General features: G+C 34.6%; 1 protein-coding gene across 6 annotated transcripts; it reads right to left on the bottom strand.

Annotated features, from left to right (window-relative positions):
• Positions 1–1,143: 1,143 nt before the first annotated feature.
• LOC124438521 lies at positions 1,144–24,170 on the bottom strand. 6 transcript variants are annotated; one of them, XM_046988687.1, is made up of 11 exons: positions 22,634–22,645; positions 16,121–16,236; positions 11,748–12,521; positions 10,244–10,950; positions 9,552–10,143; positions 7,648–8,360; positions 6,970–7,567; positions 3,182–3,885; positions 2,530–3,106; positions 2,292–2,369; positions 1,144–2,116 (listed from the first exon to the last, which is right to left on the bottom strand). In XM_046988687.1, the coding sequence occupies exons 3-11, from the start codon at positions 12,427–12,429 to the stop codon at positions 2,082–2,084; spliced, it is 4,686 nt and encodes a 1,561-aa protein (XP_046844643.1). In that variant the 5' UTR covers positions 12,430–12,521; positions 16,121–16,236; positions 22,634–22,645; the 3' UTR covers positions 1,144–2,081. The 6 variants fall into 6 exon arrangements, 1 of the variants encoding a protein (XP_046844643.1); XR_006946121.1 differs by lacking the exons at positions 1,144–2,116; positions 2,292–2,369; positions 2,530–3,106; ... (5 more) ...; positions 11,748–12,521; positions 16,121–16,236 and adding exons at positions 17,099–17,216; positions 20,423–21,016; positions 22,942–22,992; positions 23,540–23,634; positions 24,063–24,170 and having other exon boundaries at positions 22,634–22,702; XR_006946124.1 differs by lacking the exons at positions 1,144–2,116; positions 2,292–2,369; positions 2,530–3,106; ... (5 more) ...; positions 11,748–12,521; positions 16,121–16,236 and adding exons at positions 17,099–17,216; positions 20,423–21,016; positions 22,942–22,992; positions 23,540–23,634; positions 24,012–24,023 and having other exon boundaries at positions 22,634–22,702.
• Between the last annotated feature and the right edge of the window lie 3 nt (positions 24,171–24,173).

The following is a 24,173-nucleotide window of genomic DNA, read 5'->3' as shown; positions in this document are numbered from 1 at the left end:
TCCTCATTATAATTACTTCATTTTTAAATAATGAAATAAAAAAAACATGGAAAATCATAATAGCTTTTTGTGATTTGGTGTAGTTGTTTGTTTTAGTGTGGAAATGGCTGAGAATTGAGAGATTTGTATAATGACCCATTTCAGAACATAGTTAGAAATCATAATTCTCCATTGAAAACATGCTTTGTTGTAAGAAAACTATTGAAAAAGTATTAACACGAACTTTTCCAGTTAGAGTTGGCACCAAAATGATCCTCTACTTTAGTCAATTGAGTGAGCCTTAAATCAACAATCACCATACGCAATCAAATTTCGTAATTTCGACGTAAAAGCATTTCTTTCATTTTTTTCGTATTCCTTAATTTTGGCGATATGCAATGACATTTAGTCGCCGTCAACGATCAAATATTACACACTTATCCATAACAAAAAGTAATATTATCTCAAAATACCATATCACTAGCAGTAATCGCCATATAAACATTACCTGTAATTTCAAAACTAGGAACCAAAATGGCGGAAATTGATCAGGTGATCAATATTGTCCAATCAACGTAAGCATAACAGAGAACAATAGATGTCCCAACTCTTACAAATAGATGGCTCTGATGATTAGTGGCTATAAAATATGGCCGCCGACACCCGTCTCGCGTTTTTAGGAATTGAATCATTCAATTCAGAAATTTCTAGAGTTGGGACTAATACAATGTTATAATATTTAAAGGAAAAATAAACAAGAATTCAATTAAAATAACGAAACATGCATGAAGGCAATACAGCTGGAGTCCCTCGGCAGTATTCATACTTTGAAGTTCCATACACACCAATGATACACACTACAATAATAGAATCAATGGAAATTAACTGAGAATGTAAATCTTGACCTAACAAGTCACAAATGACTGAAAGAGACAGATCTGGCTAACTATTTAAAAGACTGAAATTTATAAATGCAAGCTTGTGGCTTAAAACATACGACTTTAGTCTCAAGAAAAATGCAACACAACTAAGCTTGAATAGACAAAAGTTGAACAAAAATTCAACTTTGACTTCGTCATCATTAACCTCAACGTACACAGATTTTCTTTTAACAATTTCAAAGCTGCAACAAAGGAAATACTAGGAAATGATCACAACCTCACATAAAAGTGTCATTTTATTAAAATATAACCAATTTCCCCGATTCAATAAGTTGTTCTTTTTATGCGTATCAATCTTTTACTCTTTGCAGTGGTACTGTAGTGACGTACATAAACTAAATAGCGTTCTAGTACATTGAACTCACGCTCGGAGCTCATACGAAAGACTTATATAACGCTAAAGTACAACGGATTTTGAGCACAGATCGAGCAACTCCTTAATTGCGTTACAAGTCATGACATCCATATTATATTGTTATATATAGTTATATGTATTGTTATACATTGTTATACTTGAAGAAATGTTATGTATTACTAAATTACACATGTTAAAATTTATTGTATATTTTACATAAGAAACATGATGTATGGAAATCAAATTTAAATTTCATTCGCCTTCAGTTTTAGATCGTTAGTCATTTGAAGACAAAAAAGTAGTTAATTATATAACATTGTAAAATCCAATGAAAATTCATAGCAATCTGGCCATGTAATATCCAACTTGGTTACTTAGCTTAATCTAACTTGCTTACGAGCCTTAAATTAAAACATACATAAAGGAGGATCTTGAATTGTGGTATCATTGATTTCCTTCTTGCCAATTGCTTTCCCATAAACCTCTTTTGCAGACAATAAAATGGCTTCATTGATGTGGCACATTTTAGCTTTAAATTGAAAACGATAATGTTCTTGTTTTTCCTTTCGTCATTTGATCTGACCATTTACACTTAGGATAAATAATGCAAAGAAGAATCGCAATTTCAGCATTAATGCATACGACGTGAAAGCATTTGCTGACTTAAAGCAAAGGATACGCAATATTTACTATTGCACATGTCTTCTTTACAAGTTTGACAACATAATAAGCTATAAGTTTCTTTTTACCATACGATAAAATTATGCCAAAGTCTCTGAATCACCATGATTCGTAGGTACTCTTCACTATCTTTGGATATCTGACAAATCGTTAATCTCGTCTAAAGATTTTTGACAATTGCTAGTACTATCACACATGCTTGAACCGTTATTTTCAGTTGCACAAAGTTAGAAAACGATGCACCAGATAGAACTGGAGGGATTACGGTTTTTGGTAGAATATTTTAGAAAAGTGACACGTACACAGCATTAGTTTGTTGTTACATAGCTATTTACCGTTGAGATCAGGGTAATCAACAACAGCTTCGCTTTTCTTTCCCTTGCCTTCTTCAAGTTTTACAGGATGTTCTCTGTCTAAAAAATGTTTGCAACGGCAATATACAGAATTCAAAACATACATGCATTAAGTACAATAAATGAAGAGGAGAATTAGAGTGAAAAGAACAAACACAGTGTCATGAACCCCTAATTTATAGCTTGGTCATCGAAAATGAAACTCATTTCTGTGTCTTACTTGGAAAATGTTTCTCTAGAACAGGTCTTGTCTTCCAGTCACTCAATCGTATGGTTCTGTGAACTAGAAGAGGCAGTTCCATAAAAAGTCGAAGAAAATACTTTTGATAGTTTCCATCTTTAACACATGACAGTTGTGGACGAGGTTTATCATACCAATGCTGGCGAACGTTTCGCAAAAATCTTAGGCAACCTAACCATGTAGAGTCAGATACTTTATTGAAATGTTTAAAGACTTCAGCATCGATACGGCCCTTCCAATCTATTGAAAGATTCAACTGCTCACGAAGATTTGAGGGAAGAGAATGTGGAGATGATGTTTTTATTTCTGGTTCATTCCCAACATCACACAGCAAATCGAAATTCTCCTCATCGGTTTGTAGATAAGGGTGTTTTAACGCTTCGTTGGCCGATGGTCTGTCTTCCGGTTTTAGCTGTAGCATCCATGACAGTAGATCTTTTAGATCGACATTATCTATTTTCTCCAAGCCAACAGGGTTTCCTTTCAATATATTCTCTTCAGTTTTAAAAGGATGGTCTCCTTTTGTGGCAACATAAAAAGCTACCATTCCTGCAGTCTAAAATAAATCACAACGTAATATGATGAAAGAAATTTAAAAAAAAATAATTAAACTTAAATTGCAAACACCTACCATTACATCCGACTCTGTTTTGTAACGTCCTTTGCCATCCTGATTTTTTTCTGTACCAAATGATTCAGGAGCAATCCAATGCGGAGTTCCCTTATTAGGATTACTTACTTTTGTCTTACTTCCATCTTTCAATATTCGACTAATACCAAAGTCAGCTATCAGAAATTTTCCTTGTGCATCTCGGAGTACATTAGAAGGCTTTAAATCGCGATGGAGAATAGGATTTTCGCCACTATGAAGATCAGATAATCCTTTTAAAATGTGTCTGAGAATTTCGGGAAGAGATTTTTGAAGATAAGCCAAGCTATTTGATTCTGATTGCACAAAATCCTCCAGCGATTCTTCACATAGGTCCAATATTAAATAGACATATTCTTTTCCATTGTCTTCTTCTAAGCAGTGATAATTGACAACAAACTTTGATTCCTTTGCGCTTAATTCATTCAAAATTTCTTTTTCTTTATGTGCAAGATTGATGCCTTTATCACGAAGTATTCGTTTCACTGCTTTACCGTAGCCATCCTTTCCCAGTCCAAGATAGACACGGGTTCCATTACTTCCACAGCCGATGCAAAACGCTTCTGAGAAAATTACACGTACACCGTTCACATCTTTGACCTCAGCATTGGGAATCTTGCCTCCAAACTCAATTAGTTTTGAAATCATTTCTTCATGTTTTGTTGATTTACCAATGTATTTCCACTCTTCGCAACACAAGTTCATAAAATAAAAAAGAGAAATACTTCAAGGGATAAATGATGAGATATCAAACAGAAACTAAAATCATCCCTGTTTCACATTCGGCACGCAGCTAGAACGACGATTAGGGAAGCATATTCATACATGCATGACATGCCGTATGAACATATGAATATTGCTCCCAATTATCGTTCTGGATAAGTTTCAAATGTGAATAGGAAGCAGACACATTAATTGCAAAAATTTTCTTTTCATGCATGCATGATATATAGCTTAATTCAATGTACACAAAAATATATGTTTGTTGCTTTATGTTGACCTCACTAAATTTAACGTTTGAAGAACATTAAGGTTATTCATTCTCGAAAAGAATACAACAGTTTTGTATAAAATCTTGACCGGACTTTTACTCTCAACTCTTAAATTTCATTCTGGACTCTGGTGGTTCATGACCAAATATTTTAAAAGCATAATTTTAATTTTGCGCAATAAACTGTCATAGCTACACGTGTTTCACTTTAAGAACCTATTGGGAGCCAACCAACCACTTGAAGATTACAGTTTCTTTTCTATATTGAATGCAATACGTTTTCAAGGTTCTTGAACACTCTCGGGCTGATCAATTTCTGATGTGATTGATTGAAATATTAAGTATATGATTCATCTCTATATGGAATAGGCACTTTTTGCTGCCTTAACTGTCCTAAACTGCGTAAGTTCGCCATGATTAATTCTGTGGACCTTTTTCATGTTGATTGAATTTCTGTTTCTTCCTTTGGCTCATCCGGTTGCTCAATGCCTTCAGTTGGATCATCTGTTTTTTGTAATCATGTCCATCATAGATCGAACAAAATTCTCAGTAGGTCATCCACTCAGTCTTCGATCGATCATAACGAAAAAGATTAGCGTTCATCGCAACTTATAGCAGATCTCTTTTTTTAGGCGGGGTCAGACTTGTCCTTGCATCTGTAAGACAACCAAAGGAAGTTTCGTCATTGATTATCCTGATTCCATGACCATTACTGTCCGATTCAAAATCTCTGTCAAAACCATTTTGCTCTGGAGACTAAGGAAATGTGAATTGTAACAAGACACCTTAATTTTCCGTGCAAGTCAAACTAATATTCATCTCCATTGTTCTTCATAATTACAGTTTTAATTTTATGATCTTTTCTCTGACTTTCATTAAAGCACAAAAAAGTTTTAAGCTTGGCCAGGACTCACCTTTCCTCTTGAAAGGATGTACCACAGTGTATCTGAAGACTGGAAAAGTACTCAATGAAAGTGAGAATGTAGCAATTAACTTCTTCCAATTGATTTTACCCACATACAAAACAATGCAAAAAAAAAGTTACATAACTTTGCTACAATATAAACCTTTTCCTCTCAATACAGGAGTAGTATGTTCCGATTTAAGCGTCTCTTCTCGATATATTTGGACTTTACTAAACCTCTCTTAGTTTGCAGGACATTTCCTCACAAACATCCCCAAAAGCATGCTCATACTTACAACACTTGCTCCCAAACTTCCTTACCGGAATGATACTTTGTGAAAATTTCCTGATGAGCATTTTACTCTCCTTTGGCTTTTGAACTTCATGAATTCACCACTTCGACCCATTGACCATTTAAATAAACAAACATTTGATGCCATTTATCTGAAGAATCAGTTGGTGAATATCGCTTGCACAGATATAAACTCTTTGCTGATCTTGGCACATGCAAAACTATGTAACTTTGCACTTATGAATCCACATCTTTTGTTTCCGACTTGATCATTACGTGCTGCCTTTGTGCATGTATCATCAACTTGTTGAAAATTTGTACCTTTTGTTATTAATGAGAGAGTTCTCGTATTTAGTCACATTCTTTTTAGCAGCTTAATCGAAATAACGTTCACTGGTATTTCTCGTACCAAAGATTAATGCAACTCCTCCTCTTTCAGGCATTTTTAATTATTCCTGTTGTTTTTCTGAAACAGTGAGTGGGAATTTCTTTGCAATATGCCCTGGCTTGCTTAACTTAAAGCTGACAATGTTCTTCCCTCTTCTGTGAATGTGTCTTCTTCCTTTTCCAATATGTGATTTTCTTTCAGTTACACGTGCATTGTCATTGGCGTTTTGTTATTTGTCTTCTTCTTCTTCAAATTTATCCATCAATGCATAGTCTCTTCGTAATGCCGCATTTCAATTATTCTGCTTACTTCACATTTAAGTTTGTTAAAAATTCGGAAAATGGCTTTCTAACACACTTTCTAACACACTTTCTAACACAAAGTTAGCAATTTTCTTACGAAAAGAATCATCTTGCATCTTTCTTAGTTGCTAAGCCAGTGACTTTATGCCGGTTAAACGCTTTATTTTCTTTCATAAAAGCAACATAGCTTCCATTTGAGGAGTGATTGATTGAGATTCAAATTGCTAGCGTTAGTTATATCTCCCATGGGATGTGGCTTGCTTAAATATGAATCTTTATATGAGTGTCATCGTTTGAAGCAATCAAGAAGTTTAAATTTATTTAAAAAATATTGAGTAAGACGGACTTTCATGCTGAGTTTTTTGTTTGTATTTTATTAGCTATTTGCTGGCGAAGGATTGTGTAAAAATGTATTGCTTTTGCAAATTCAAGTTTTATAGGCCTTTTAGAAAGTGAACATGCAGTAACAAAAACAAAGCTTAGCTTTGCACTAACATCAACGCTTTGCTATGTCGCTACTGACAGCAAAGTTTGAATAAAAAGAAATTCTCTTTGTATTAATGAATACCAGTAAAACAATACACCCTTATTGCTTAACACCATATGCATTTTAGGTATAGTTTAACAATTCAGAAACAACACATGTGCTTTCATACCCAAACATAGAGCTGCTGGGGTTAAATCGTCCAAGTTGAAAAAGCTAATTTTTCATAATATTCGACACGTTGATAAAGAAATATATCGCTAAATTACGATGAATCTAACCAAAAAAGTTTACACTTCCAGAGTATTTACTTGAAATTTTTACACTTGGCATTGTGTAAAATGAGGAACACTACCTTAAATTAATCCATCAGTGAAAATGAAAAAATATTTCTAGGACTGTGACTTACTTGAAAAGTGTTCTTTAAGATCAGGACTTGACTTCCATTTAATCAACCTTTTCATTTTGTTTACTAGCAGAGGAAGCTCTGAAAAAACTTTGAGGAAATACTCTTGATAGTTTCCATCTTTAACATATGATGACAGTTGTGGACGAGGTTCATCATGCCAATTCTGGTGAACGTTTTGCAAAAATTTTAAGCAACCCAACCATGTGGAGTCGTATTGACTTTTATTGAAATTATTAAAAACTTCAGGTTCAATACGGCCCATCCAATTATTTAGACCATTTAACTGCTCACGCACATCTGAGTTAAGAGGATGACCTAAATACGGTATCTCTATCACTGGTTGGTTTGCCACATCACACAACATATCAAAGTTCTTTTCATCGGATCGTAGATAAGGGTGTTCTAACGCCTCGTTGGCATTTGGTCGTAGTTCGGGTTTTACCTGTAGCATCCATGATAGAAGATCTTTAAGTTTAACATCATCAATTTCATTCAAGAAAACAGGGTTTCCATTCAACAAGTTATGCGATATTGTCGCTTGAGTTCCAAAAGGATGTTTCCCTTTTGTTGCAACAAAATAAGCCACCATTCCAGCATTCTAAAATCGTAACAGCGTGAATGAAATGTTAAAATATTGAATTTAAGTTTGGTTTGCAAATCTTACATTTCTACACCTACCATTACATCAGACTCTTTTTTGTAACGTGCTTTATCAACCGAATCTTCATCTTTACAATATGATTCGGGAGCAATCCAATACCCAGCTCCCATTTTGGTGCCACTTTTTAATGTGTTAGATCCATTTTTCAAAATTCGACTCATACCAAAGTCAGCTATTAAAAATTTGCCCTGTGCGTCTCGGAAAACATTAGAAGGCTTCAAATCCCGATGAAGAATAGGATATGGGTCACTATGAAGATCAGCTAATCCTTTTAAAATGTGTCTGAGAATTTTGGGAAGAAATTTTCGAAGATAAGCCAAACTCTTTGACTCCACAAAATGCTCCAGTGATTCTTCACACAGGTCGAGTATTAAATAGACATGTTCTGTTTCAGTGTCGTTTAAGTAAGAATAATTTACAACATACTTCGAGCCCTTTGCTTCGATTTCATTCAAAATTTTCTTTTCTTGTTGCACAAGCCCAATGCAGTTATCACGAATTATTCGTTTTACTGCTTTACCGTAACCATCCTTTCCCAGTCCAAGATAAACACGGGTTCCATCACTTCCTTTGCCAAGTAAAAACTGTTCCGAGAAAACTACACGTACATCGTTCAAATGTTTAACCTCAGCGTTAAGATCTTGTCCATACTCAGTTAGTTTTAACAACAATTCTTTATGTTTTTTTGATTCACCGATGTATTTCCATTTTTGCAAGTGTAATTCTGAAACTGACGTAAATGTATTACCATCAGATAAAAAAGCTCCAAGTTACTCTACTGCAGCGAGGATCGGAATTGTAAAAATATTATAACAGTAAAATAACAGTACTTCCAATCCTAGTCAAAGGCAGGGGCGAAACTAGAACGTTAATTGGGGGGGTATATATTCATATATTCAGCTCTGCCCTGCTGATTTCTTTTGTTTGCGATGTTAATTTCAAATATATGCATATTTACCCACCCCTGGATATATGCAGATTTACCCACCCCAACTAGCGTTCTAGTTTCGCCACTGGTCAAAGGATATTGTCCTTTATATTTTGGGAAACTAGCTTCACTGGATGGATCAGCTTAAACCTACATTTTATTTTTCTGAGTTAACGTAAAACCGTATAATAATTGTTGTTTTAATTCTTTTTGATGTTGAATACGAAAGTTCTGTCCAGTCAATACTAGATGAAAGCAAAACATAAAATCATAAAAAACACATTGGTCTCGTCCATTAAATCTAAAAATTACTGGAATTGGTACAGGAGACCAAAAAATATAATTTAAATATATAAATTTTCTTAAGCATTCTTAATTAATTTTCTTTATTTTTTGTAGTTGCATAGCAATTTCTCAGACTCTCATTGTAAATCATTACAACTTAAATGACTATCCGCCATGTTGGAACTCATAGTTAAAGTACAAGTAAACAAGTAATAAGTGGAAAAGCTTAAATTGCTTCACTGACTATTTCTATGTGCACCTTCTTTCCATACATCATCCTTCCAGTTATCTCTAGTGATACCAATTGGACTTTGTCGTTATATTTCTTAAGCAGAAACCGCAGAAGATCGATAATTGGGGATGGATCATATTCATAAATGCATTTTATAATACGCAGAAAAAAATAGATTAATTGGATTTCAAAAGAGCTTAATAAAGCATATCCTGCATTTACGAATACTATCCAATTATCGACCTTCTGCAGTCCATATTAAGTTCAAGTTCAATTCATCTAATGGTAAATTTTCGATCACAGCTTAAGATTTACAATTTAAGGATGACCCAATATGCAGTAACAGATCTTCCCGCGATCACAAGACCACTAACTTTCTATTGCGTGATGTTTCTTTTGAGGGACTTTTTAAAAGAAACACTAATTTAGCTATACGGTCAAAACGGAAAAAAAATTTCCAAATGTTTGTAACTTACTTGAAAAGTGTTCTTCGAGATCTGGTTTTGACTTCCATTCATTTAATCTTATAATTCTGTTCACCAACAGAGGAAGCTCTTGAAAAACTTGTAAGAAATACTTTTTATAATTACCATCACTTTGAAGCCGTTTTAGACGAGGTACATCATTCCAATGCTGGTGAACATTATGTATAAATTGCAAGCAACCTAACCATGTAGCATCGTAATGTCCCACATTGAAATCACTAAAGACTTCAAGATCAATACGATCCTTCCAATTTTTTAACCCATTTAACTGCTCATGGACATCTGAGTAGAGAGGATGACCTAAATATGGTATCTCTATCTCGGGTTGGTTTCCCGCATCACACATCAAGTCAAACTTACATTCATCGGATTGTAGATAAGGGTGTTTTAACGCCTCGTTAGCAGATGGTCTGAGTTCAGGTCTCAATTGTAGCATCCACGAAAGAAGATCTTTAAGTTCAACATCTACTATGTTTTTCAATTCAACAGGGTTTCCATTCAACAAGTTTTGCAGTCTTGTCGTTCGATCTCCAAAAGGATGTTTCCCTTTTGTTGCAACATAAAAAGCCACCATTCCTGCAGTCTAAAATCGTTGAAAAAGTAAAAGCGTGAATAATATATTAAAGACATATATTTATTATTATTTATATGTATTTTAAAAACGGTTATATTTTAACACATACCATTACATCAGACTCTTTTTTGTAATGTGACTTTTTAATCGACTCATCATCCGGACAATACGATTCGGGAGTAACCCAATAATCAGATCCCCAAGTAAGGCCGTGTTTAAATGTCTTATAATCACTTTTTAGTATTCGACTGATACCAAAGTCAGCTATCAGAAATTTGCCTTGGGCTTCTCGGAGAACATTGGAAGGCTTTAAATCTCGATGAAGAACAGGATGTGGCTCGCTGTGAAGATGAGCTAAGCCTTTTAAAATTTGTCTGAGAACTTTGGGAAGCGATTTTTGAAGATAAGCCAAACTATTTGATTCCGATTGCACAAAATCCACCAGCGATTCTTCACACAGGTCGAGTATTAAATAAACATATTCTGATGTAATGTCTTCTTCTAAGTAAAAATAATTCACAACATCATTCGATTTTTTTTTGATGATTTCTTTGAAAATTTTCTTTTCTTGTTGTGTAAGCCCAATGCAGATATCACGAGGTATTCGTTTCACTGCTTTTCCATAGCCATCTTTTCCCAGTCCAAGATAAACACGAGTTCCATCACTTCCTTTGCCGATGCAAAATTCTCCGGAGAAAATTACACGCACATCGCTTATATATTCAACATTGACTTTGGGATCTCGTCCATACTTAATCATTTTTAAAAACAATTGATTATGTTTAGTTGATTCATCAACGCATTTCCACTGCAATTCTAAAATTGGGGTAAAAATATTACTTTTAAAGATTACTAAAATAAGAAAATCAATTAATTAGAAATAACTCAACGTCTGCCATTGCCCAAACGATTCAAATAGGTACTGACTGCACAATTTGTCATAACAACCATTTCATAAATAAATCATTTAAGCAATCAGTTCAGGTAAAATTGAGGTAGCCCACACTAGAGAATAAATAGGTATAATTGTTCATCTCGATTACCAGCACGATCATACTTTTAAACATTTAAACTCGCTATCATAAGTATATTGTTGGTAGAATTCTTAAGCTCCTAACCCTGAATTTATATTAATTGTTATACGCCAGTGATGGTTAAACTGCCGTAACGGTAAAACCGTAAAGTAATTGTTACATCATAAGCCACTTGTTTAAGGAAACAGATCTTGGCAAGAGTGGAGGATATAGCTGATAACTAAAATTATTAGATATAATACATCATGTCTCCAGACTGGCGTAACAAAGCTTTGGCACTGGCAAATCCACATCATATATTTTGGTAACGAACGACTATGTACATATAATGTTAATTGTAGAAAAGTAAAGGTTTCTCCTGATTTTTGAAAATTTATTTTATTGAGCGTTCTTCGAGCCTTCATCAGAACCGAGTCGAAAGCTCAATAGAATAAATTTTCAAAAATCCTGAGAAAACATTACTTTTCTTCAATGAAATATGCCTGAATCACCAATCTTTAAACTTATAATGTCAATTATAATGTAGTACTTAAAAACCCCTAAATTTATTGTTAATCCGAAGCAAAAGTTGTCTCTTACCCTCCATATATATTTTGTACATACAAGTTGCCTCGTGCCGTCTTTTAAGTTTATCAAACAATTCTGTTAATTCCCAATAAACAACTAACACTCCATTCATGATTCCAGTTGAAGTAACAAGTGACAAGTTCTTCATGTTGTGGTCGATGAAATCTTTACTAACGTTAATACCATCAACTTTCTTTGGTTCTTTTTTTTGTTCTTGCTGATTTTCTTGGTGTTGACATTCAATAAGAGAGAATCCTTTTCTATAATGCTCCAAAGATTTCTCATAATTTTCAAGCCGCTTGTTCAATCCTCCCAATGCAATATGGCAAAGACAGACCATTTTATCTTTCTTCAGGTCGTCCACAAATCTTTCAATGGTAGAATCAATATTACCCAGGCCAAGATAAACTTGATGTTGAAAAAATTCACGTTTCACGTTTGAAGAAATCTTCAAGCAATCATCAAAATTTTTCATTCCATCCTTCCATTTTTTAGAGAGGACACAAGCGTTACCAGCACCAAAATATGCCATCATTTTGACGCTATTCTTGCTTGGAGGTCTCAAACATTGTACATAGTGTTCAATTGCTGATTCATAATCGCCATTATTCATACAGCGATTCCCTTCTTCCAAGTGCTGTCTCACTGAACCTGACTGCGGACCAAATTTTAATAAAGAAAAGAAGTTATCCATGTATTGATCAGGCTGTTATTACTTTCATGTAAATAGATGAATTTTCTTTGTTGTGCCAGTTGTAAACGACAAAATTTAGTCATCCAGTATAACTAAAGACAAAAGAATCAACTCATTCATCAAAAAAAATTCATGGGCAATTTCGAGTACTTGCAAGATTCGTGAATAAATCACTCCCTTTTATTTTATTAAGATTTCTGTTCACGTTAATTTAATATTTAAGCTTATTTATGTTTCGACTCATTACAGCGAGAACAACAGTTTTACTATTCAAACACAGCCATTACTGTTTTTCTTTGTATGCAATGTTTGATTAAAGGGTAAGTCTGACGACTTTCAGCTTTTAACTTTCAAACCAAAAATCTACGCTAGAATACAATACAATTAAGCCAATCGATCTCAGAAAATGAAGAGACCATTTTAGAAATGTAGCAATTACCTGTGTATGAAATTCGACTGTAATTAGACTGTGGTCAGAAAATTCTTATTTGTAACATATGTGAAAGTTATAAAAACTTATCAGCTTTATTTTCGTTTACTTTCTAGTATTTATTAATACCATAAACAAAATATGTTTATGAAAGTTCTAAGCAACCATATTATAAAAACAGACAGACCTGGCCTAATACATCCTTAAAGGCGAAATAAAACAGGCAAAATATATCTGTTTTAAAATATATTACTGTTACAATAATTGGCTTTTGTAGAAATGGAGACAGATAATATGTGATAACTCGAAACTGTTTAAAACGATGGCTTCAAACTGATTGGATTTTCTGTATTCTTTTATTTTGTGCACAGGTGTTTGAACACACGAAGAATACAATACACGGTTAAGTCTGGAAAATTTAAAATCCCTAAGACGATCTTTACCTGTCGTGAGTTTATGGCAGTTTGACCAACTTTGACTTTTTTGGCGTTTTTGGTCCAATCACATTATAAATATTAAACTATGACAAATACATGTTTTAAAATTCGTGTTAGATCAAGATATTTTAAAAATGTGGTAATTTCAAAACACCACAGCAGGAAATCGTGATCTTTGCTGGGGAAGATAGGAGGTATTTATTAAGTACTATGTATGAATCTAAAGAAATGTGTGTAATGGACAGTTTTCGATACAGTACAAAATTGAAAATATTTATCCACATATGCAAAACTAGTGAATCTTTCACTCGTTGGCAACGCAAAGTTTTTTTTGAGTGTGTGTGTAAGGGAGGGGGGGGGGACAAAGGTAACCAAAACCTCCAAGATTCTCATGATTCAGTTCGAACTTCGCAGCTAGTTTCAAAAGCTCTCTATCAAATGTTTGCTTTGGAATCTTTAAAAGTTAGAAATAAATTTTATGGTAAATAAATTTAGGTACTAAAGATAGAAGCGTTTGGTTAATAACAAATCTAACTAATTACGAACAGATTCTTAAAATTTTTAGGTAGCTAATTCAGATGCTTGACCGGCATTGTATACTTCTGAGGCTAAAACTCTGAGTACTTATATTTCCCAGGGTATTCTTTTTCATAAGAAAATTTGCTTGCGTGGGCATTTCTCGCCAAGTATATCGTATACCTGGCATACCAATGTTCTCCAATGTTCTTTATGTGAACAGCAAACTTTTCTTTATTGTACTATTTTTATGCGCCAAGCATCAAAGTTAACTGTTTAACTATATAAGGCAAAATTATCAGCTTTATTTAGTCCACTTTTTAGTTTCAAAATTACAATAGAGGAAATTCATTTATGGAAGCATAAAGCTAGCAAATAAGAGATCCAACTAACATGTATGTAGAGTGTGTGTAGGATGTTATATACCAATAGGTTAAAGATAGGGCAATATTGGTAGATCAATTCTCGATAATGAATATTTTAACATTCCCCCCCCGGATAAGTTTCGTAAGTTAATTAATTCATTCAAGTGCCCATTTCAGCAACATTGAATTTAGGAGTGATTTACACCGTATCAGTAAAAAAGTTTTTAAGTTTCTCAAATCGCTCCAAAAGGCTGTTTAAAGAAGGCAACATGTTCCTTTTATGGAGCTTGTTAGTCGCTCGAAAAGTCTGGAACGACTTACTTTTGTAACGTCATGCAAAGTATTCTTCAAGATATATGTACCAATCACGTGTTTGTCGGTAATTGCACGTTGCAACCCCCCACTCCCACAGTCACGAAAGTCACGCATCAAGACAATACTTAATTCTTCTAATTCTGTAAACTTCTTATAGCTACAATACATTATTTATCATATGAAGACAACGCAAGATACGACAACTTGAAATTGAATAAAATAATACATTAAAAACTTTCCGTCTGATTTCTTTTGAGTATCTTTTTTCCTAATATTTTTATACACAGGTGTTGAAACACGCGAAGAGGAAACAATACAACAAAGTCTGGAAAATTTACAATCAATATGACGATCTTTGAGTTAACGGTGTCACAAATTTTGATTTCTTTACCATTTTTGTTCTCCTCAGATCAGAACCATTAAACTATGTCGAATACCTGTCTTGCATATAATTGCACATAGTCGTAGATTAATATATATAAAATGGGACATTTGCTCTAGCTCGTGTCTAATACATATTTGAGCAAAATTGCGCATGCATAAACAAAGATGCGTCAATACCGAAGCGTGCTTTGAAAAATCCTCAGCGTTTTATTCATGAATTTGTAGTAAATAATGATTTTTCTAGGAAAGAAAACCAAACAACAAAATAATTTTTTTAATAGAGAAGTATATGAGGTTGACCAGGATCAAAACATTTTAAAATGTCTCGTAGTACAAAGCCCTCGGTGCAGTCCAATCTTAATTCGCATGTAGTTTCCAAATAGGGAGGTACCCACACGTCACAAATCATTGTAAATTGCAACTTACATGACAAACTTATTATAAACCACAAAGTTCAGGTCTACAGCGTGATGAATCTGTGTCAAAAGAGAATCACAAGACGCACTAAGAATCAAATTGTTATAAGCCGTTGGCCTTAGTTAGATAGTATACGGGAAATGCGCATAATTGAATCTTTGGAAGCTTCAAAAGATATACATTTGACAAAAGTTGCATTTAATCTATTCGAGATTGCAGTAATGAAGCATAGATGATTGTTTAATGACAAACTATCTCAAAAGGTTGATTCTTCTAATTCTCATCAATAAGGTGCTTCACCTTTATGAAATAAACTTATCAGCCTATAACTCTTAAGTATTGAAATCATTCCTAAGCATATTCTTTTTCATAAGAAAATTTGCAAGCGTGTGCTCTTCCTGCCACGTTTATCATACCACTTTTGTGATGAATACACGTTAACAAAGTAAAAACCTATGTTATTTCCTTGTTTTTTGGAAATCGAAAATCTGCATCTTGACTAGAGAATAAAAACTGTACAAAAATACACCAATTATTATGAAATGGTTTTAGTTTGAATTGTTATTGCCTAAATAATTTTTACTTTGATTCCGGTGAGTTGAAAAGAACTATCCTGTTAAAAATATAATCTGAAGATTTGTACTCGGAAAATAGAAATATAAATAAGGAAGAAAGACAAGCTTTATGTGATCAAATTTAACTTCTGACACAATAAATTTTCCGATGAAAGAAAAAATCCGCAAAATTCAACCTTACGTTTTAAAGCGTCCAGTTTTTAATATTGACTATTGATGAGAGTACATTACAACTAAGTCAGCAAAACTTACTAAAAATTCTCTGGTCTTCAAGTAATTCAACACTATTGACTTCTTCACCGTTTTTACTACTGTCTGACTACAAGCATCAAAACAACAAGAATGACTTGTTTTGCAAGTCCTCATACCTACATAAATTTTCTCAATTTGAAAAGATCACAGCAAGATATAGTGACCTGGTGACCCTTGGTAGCGGAGATTGGAGGAGTTTTGAAGGGGCGTAGTTTAAATTTTACACGCGAATGCTTTCGAAAATGCCTTTGGTGTTAGTCATAAGCAAATACATTAGAGGAAACACAAAAAACAGTCGGTTATTCATCACATACATCATCATAAGTTTGGTCCAAACAGCGAATCAGAAAAGATAAATACTTCATTTTCTAAACCATTCAACTGGAATTTACTTTCTCTTTATCGCATTTTTCATCATATTTTAGCCATATGATCCATTATACGAAAACTGCTGACAATATGAGTCCATGGTGAGCTCTTATAGAAGATAAATGATCATTCATTTTCTCTATGCTTTCTTACTCGCTCTTGCAATAGTTGTGTAAACGCTTGTATATTAACAAATTATTAAACGTTTCATAACTGTAGAAAATAAAAAGTATTACGAGAAAAATTATTAATTTGGATATGCTGATTGAATGGAATAGGCCAAGCAGTGGCTAATAAAATAAACATCAAATCCACTTCACTCGAACAAATAAATTCATGTGACGCATAACTATATGAAGGTCTCTTCACTCGTCATAGACAATCTTGAAAACTTGTTATCAACGAGATTTAGTCCCAACGATATCTGTAACCTTACTTGTGGTTAAAAACGCAACAAAAAAACTCCCAATTCCATGGAAGTACCGTATAGTTATCGCATTTATATTTTTTCCAATAAAATTGTTCACTTTTATACTTATCATCGCAGGATTCCTACATAGAACTTCGAAGAGTTTGGAGAAGATCATGAAAATTCAATCAAACTACGAATGTGTTTCAATTTTTAATATTGACAAAATTACACCCCACCCAGGATTGAAAAAACTCGTAATTCTCTTGTTTTCAAGTGTTGCAATAACTTTAATTTCTTCATCTTTTTTACTTCTGTCTGAAAAAAAAATCAAAGAAAAAAGACGATGAAAATTTAGGGCGGAATTTAGCCATAAGAGACTATGATCAAAATTCTATTATTCAAATTAAATAAAAAAGTGTATGCAACTTTGGTTAGTTATCAACCTTGGAAGTTGGCTGACAGTAAATATTGCCTGTGACACACCACAAAGTGTATGCAACTGTGGTTAGTTATCAACCTTGGAAGTTGGCTGACAGTAAATATTGCCTGTGACACACCACAAAGTGTATGCAACTGTGGTTAGTTATCAACCTTGGAAGTTGGCTGACAGTAAATATTGCCTGTGACACACCACAAAGTGTATGCAACTGTGGTTAGTTATCAACCTTGGAAGTTGGCTGACAGTAAATATTGCCTGTGACACACCACAAAGTGTATGCAACTGTGGTTAGTTATCAACCTTGGAAGTTGGCTGACAGTAAATATTGCCTGTGACACACCACAAAGTGTATGCAACTGTGGTTAGTTATCAACCTTGGAGGTTGGCTGACAGTAAATATTGCCTGTGACACACCACAAAGTGTATGCAACTGTGGTTAGTTATCAACCTTGGAAGTTGGCTGACAGTAAATATTGCCTGTGACACACCACAAAGTGTATGCAACTGTGGTTAGTTATCAACCTTGGAAGTTGGCTGACAGTAAATATTGCCTGTGACACACCACAAAGTGTATGCAACTGTGGTTAGTTATCAACCTTGAAGTTGGCTGACAGTAAATATTGCCTGTGACACACCACAAAGTGTATGCAACTGTGGTTAGTTATCAACCTTGGAAGTTGGTTGACTGTCAATATTGCCTGTGACACACCACAAAGTGTATGCAACTGTCGTTAGTTATCAACCTTGGAAGTTGGCTGACTGTAAATATTGCCTGTGACACACCACAAAGTGTATGCAACTGTGGTTAGTTATCAACCTTGGAAGTTCGCTGACTGTAAACATTGCCTGTGACACACCACAAAGTGTATGCAACTGTGGTTAGTTATCAACCTTGGAAGTTGGCTGACAGTAAATATTGCCTGTGACACACCACAAAGTGTATGCAACTGTGGTTAGTTATCAACCTTGGAAGTTGGCTGACTGTAAATATTGCCTGTGACACACCACAAAGTGTATGCAACTGTGGTTAGTTATCAACCTTGAAGTTGGCTGACTGTAAATATTGCCTGTGACACACACAAAGTGTATGCAACTGTGATTAGTTATTAACCTTGAAGTTGGCTGACAGTAAATATTGCCTGTGACACACCACAAAGTGTATGCAACTGTGGTTAGTTATCAACCTTGGAAGTTGGCTGACAGTAAGTATTGCCTGTGACACACCACAAAGTGTATGCAACTGTGGTTAGTTATCAACCTTGAAGTTGGCTGACTGTAAATATTGCCTGTGACACACCACAAAGTGTATGCAACTGTGATTAGTTATTAACCTTGAAGTTGGCTGACAGTAAATATTGCCTGTGACACACCACAAAGTGTATGCAACTGTGGTTAGTTATCAACATTGGAAGTTGGCTGACAGTAAATATTGCCTGTGACACACCACAAAGTGTATGCAACTGTGATTAGTTATTAACCTTGAAGTTGGCTGACAGTAAATATTGCCTGTGACACACCACAAAGTGTATGCAACTGTGGTTAGTTATCAACCTTGGAAGTTGGCTGACTGTAAATATTGCCTGTGACACACCACAAAGTGTATGCAACTGTGGTTAGTTATCAACCTTGAAGTTGGCTGACTGTAAATATTGCCTGTGACACACTACAAAGTGTATGCAACTGTGATTAGTTATTAACCTTGAAGTTGGCTGACAGTAAATATTGCCTGTGACACACCACAAAGTGTATGCAACTGTGGTTAGTTATCAACCTTGGAAGTTGGCTGACAGTAAGTATTGCCTGTGACACACCACAAAGTGTATGCAACTGTGGTTAGTTATCAACCTTGAAGTTGGCTGACTGTAAATATTGCCTGTGACACACCACAAAGTGTATGCAACTGTGATTAGTTATTAACCTTGAAGTTGGCTGACAGTAAATATTGCCTGTGACGCACCACAAAGTGTATGCAACTGTGGTTAGTTATCAACCTTGGAAGTTGGCTGACTGTAAATATTGCCTGTGACACACCACAAAGTGTATGCAACTGTGGTTAGTTATCAACCTTGGAAGTTGGCTGACTGTAAATATTGCCTGTGACACACCACAAAGTGTATGCAACTGTGGTTAGTTATCAACCTTGGAAGTTGTCTGACAGTAAATATTGTCTGTGATACACCACAAAAATAGCTACGAATTTCTCTTATAATGTTAATAGATTAAAAATGCACTTTTTCATGTTAACTACGACTTCTATATTTTATTATTAAAGCTTTAAGACATTAAACTTAATGAAAAATACGAGTAAAAAATGCAATAAAGCAACAATTATACCACAAATGATAAAGTTTACACAATTTTGACATGACAACTTGGTGGAAAAATATGACGCTTTCTTCACGTTTCAAAAACTTTACAGTTTTTTGATCTAATTAAATAGATTAGTTCAAGTATCTTTCGTTTTGTCAAACTAAATTTACAAGAAAAACACGTTAAAATAAATGATATAAAACTGTGAGTATTTTGTTCTCTCACTATAATTTATTGTTTCACTGATGTATTTTGAATTTTTATTAAAATCTTCAAAACCGTAATAATGTTAGAATTTATATATGTAACTTGCATTTTATAGTGCAACTTTGCTGTAAAATGTCTTCCTCTTAAATGAGATAAAATCTTAATTAGTAGGAATTATGAACAAATGTTTGCAGGTAAATCCATGATGACTGTCGATCCTACCAATCAAATTTTATAAAATTAAAACATACTGTGTCATGAAACGCCATTTTTTATTACAACATCAATAAAACATCGTAAAAATCATACGATATTCAAAACAGACAGGCTGCTGCCTCGTAATGGAAAATACGATCGTTTAGCGTTTTTGTGGATGAAACAACAAGTTGATAAACTGAATGATCAGTTTCCGCAGACAGAAATTTATTTTTAGGAAGAACATAATTAGAGATGTTCACAGCAGATAAAATTTTTGATCGAAAAATCTCTTAGAAAGTTAGAAACAATGCCCAACTTGCGACTGGAACACAGTATATTATGAACGAAAATCAAAATCTTTACATACGTTTAGGAACTACATTTTCTAGCAAATCCATACGCTCTAAGTGCCCCAAGTACGTAACATCAGAAGAACGGAAAGAATTGAAGCCACGTTGAATAGTGGAATGGCAACTTCTTGTTCCGACCAGCAACTCCATATGCTTCAGGCAGCCATGTAACAATAGAAAAATAACAAGAATTCAAGCAATATTGAACAACAAACCTACTAATATTATTGGCAAAACATACGAAATTTTCAGCTTGTAGAAACAAACCATCAAAAGCTTGATTCCAAGTTGGTATTAATGCCTTTAACAAGTCAGATTTGTCCTCCCTTCTACATTTAGAACGGTTCCCTTTTTTAACATTGTACATTGCACTCACAGTGACTGCACAGTTGCTCCAAGTGAAATTTTTCTCTGAATATAACGTGCTGCAATATAACTTAACTTTTTTGCTTGTACAGTATTGCTGCATTGACGCATTTTTATCGTTCAATGTAGTTGAAGATTGCATTCACAACTTTTCTTTTTTTCTCCAACGGTAAAGCTCTATTGCCAATGCAATCACAATAGATGATATATTTTTAGTGCAGAGATTATATGCAAGAAGTCCCGACCTGTAAGATACATACATGTATGTTGAAAAATACACAACAAGTTGAATTAACTTTTCGAAAGCTAATCAAAATTTGTTCTGTCGAAGGATTAGGAAGGAGATTCGCGAATTGTTAACCATGCGTAAATGTTGTGTTGTGCTTTTATTCAACAAAATTTTATGTTCTTATCTTATACCGTCCAGCTGTTGTGTCTTGACGCCTTTAATAGCTTGTAATTCTATAGAGCAGGGGTCTCCAAACTACGGCCCACGGGCCAGATGCGGCCCGTTGGGCCTCTCAATCCGGCCCGCAGAGACACTTAAGAAAATAATAATAATATTATTAAGCAAAATAAACTTTGTGCAGAAAGTTCACGTTATGACGCAAGCCAACTAACAAGAGTGGCTTACGTCAATTTTTGTCCCAACGTCCTACTGAGACAGAATCTGTTGACATGCCATATTACACTGCAGTAAGATGGCTAAGTTGTGGAAAAGTGCTTTCAAGGGTTTTTGAGCTAAGGAAGGAGTTATTTTCTTAACTAATGAAGCTTGTGTTATGTACTTCGTTTTATTAAAATATTCGCTCTTTGACCAGCGGTATAGGGTTCGTCGGCCCTCAACATGCTGGATGAAAGTTAATGCGGCCCTATGGCTATAAAGTTTGGAGACCCCTGCTATAGAGAATGCAACCTAGTTACATATTAGATTACATCAGAAACCATATAACATAAGTTGGACTCAAGTCATCTGTCAAGATTAAAATGAACACCAATTTGTACAACAAACCGTGCAAAGTGTACCCCTACATACACAACAAACCATGCAAAGTGTAACCCTACATACACATCAAACCATGCAAAGTGTACCCCTACAAACACAAGAAACCGTGCAAAGTGTACCCTACATAACAAACCATGCAAAGTGTAACCCTACATACACAACAAACCATGCAAAATGTACCCCTACAAACTGCAAAGTGTACTGCTACATACACATCAAACCATGCAAAGTGTACCCCAACATACACAACAAACTATGCAAGTGTACCCCTACATACACAACAAATCATGCAAAGTGTACCCCTCCAAACACAACAAACCATGCAAAGTGTACCCTTATGTGTACATCAAACCATGCAAAGTGTGCTACATACACAACAAACCATGCAAAATGTACCCCTACATACACAACAAACCATGCAAAGTGTAACATACACATCAAACCATGCAAAGTGTACCCCAACATACACAACAAACTATGCAAAGTGTACCCCTACATACACAACAAATCATGCAAAGTGTACCCCTCCAAACACAACAAACCATGCAAAGTGTACCCTTATGTGTACATCAAACCATGCAAAGTGTACCGCTACATACACAACAAACCATGCAAAGTGTACCCCTACATACACAACAAACCATACAAAGTGTACCCCTACATATACAACAAACCATGCAAAGTGTACCCTACATACACAACAAATCATGCAAAGTGTACCCCTACATACACAACAAACCATACAAAGTGTACCCCTACATACACAACAAACCATGCAAAGTGTACCCCTACATACACAACAAACCATGCAAAGTGTACCCCTACATACACAACAAACCATGCAAACTGTCCCTACCTCTCCATGTACATCCAGTCTACCGACTTTCAATCCCAAAGCGGCAAATGAATATATTTTGAAAGTTGACTACATAAAAGAATGCTACCGATGAAAGACGGCGAAAGGGAGACAGGTTTCAACAAATTTATGATGGCACTGTTGCAGGCTGTTGCATGTTTATGATTAAGGAGTATTGATAAATAAATCATGTCTGAGAGAAGTTATGTTAACTTTGTATCATAGAGAAAGTTTGGTTTGGGAATTATTTTAGTATATCATCCAATTACAACTGGTTTTATATACGTTACTCAGTAAAAAACACTTACGAATTCAGTTGGTGTTTCTTACGAAGGTGGAACATCGCTTTTTAAAGATATCTGAAAAATAAACATTGGAAATTAGACAAAAGGAAAGAAATTAAAAGATTATGGAGATATGCACTAATTCTTTTCATAAAAAAAACAAGAAAAATAAACAAAGATTATGATAAGAAGCAATAAACTACAGAAAACGAACATACAGCAAGAATTTGACGACAAGTAACGTAAGACGAAATGAAACAAGAGCAGTTTCATAAAAAGATCAGAGCGATTCTCACATCACCACGTTGTTTAATTATGGTAGGAAATCAGATCTTTAAAGGTGAATACCAAAGTGGAAGGGAGATAGTATCAATTATTAGAAAAGACAATACAATCTAAGAATATAACTACAGTGATAGCGACCTGTGAAGATCGACCTTACTCTGTGACCAAGGAATGGTTACTGGGAAGATCGACATTACTTTACTTCGTGAGCAAAAAATGTTGTGAAGGGAGATCTTGCTTTGCATGCAAAAAGTTTGAAAATATTTTCTTGAAAAACATGTCAAGACGTCGGTAAATCAACTGAGACGGGCAAAAATTAAAAAAAAGTTTTACTTACATTCAGTGGCGTAGCTAGCGAAAAATATTTGGTCGGGCTCACGAGGCGCCACCATGGTTGGCGCCGAGCGAGAAAATTTTCCGAATTTAGACTCCCTAGAACGTCGGAAACGGCAATCTTAGAAAGCAAATGCGTGATATTTATGCAGGAAATAGAACCATTTTGGTTAATTTAAATTGCCGAAGGATCTTATAGTAAAGAAGAGAAACAGTTCAAAAATAGTTGCAGATATGTGATTATTTTCTCAACACCACATACATAAATAGATACCTATGTACATCTTGTAAAGAAACTTTGACAAAAGAACCGAAAAAGGCTCAGATTTGTCATCAACAACTATCAAAAGTTGTGACGCCGTTCATTGTCGTGCTGAAATGACAATCATCATTGACTGCATTAAAAGTTCCCGGAAAATTCTCACATGCCATGGACGTAAGACATCATCAGCTTGTTATCAGCCATATATGAATACCTATTTGTATGAAAGCAAGTCTTCGTGGTTTTCAATGAACTTCTTTACTACCTCATCATGCAATGTGTTGGCGTCTTCTTTCTCTGACAGTATGTCTTTGTGAATGGAAATCCTGCAAAGAGAACTAAAACGTCCTTGGCTCAAAGTATTTCTAAGATAATT

The sequence above is a fragment of the Xenia sp. Carnegie-2017 genome, unplaced genomic scaffold (genome assembly GCF_021976095.1).
Source record: "Xenia sp. Carnegie-2017 unplaced genomic scaffold, XeniaSp_v1 HiC_scaffold_19, whole genome shotgun sequence".
Taxonomy (NCBI): Eukaryota; Metazoa; Cnidaria; class Anthozoa; order Malacalcyonacea; family Xeniidae; genus Xenia; species Xenia sp. Carnegie-2017.
Note: the sequence above shows the minus strand (reverse complement) of the source record. Positions and strands in the feature narration are given on the sequence as shown.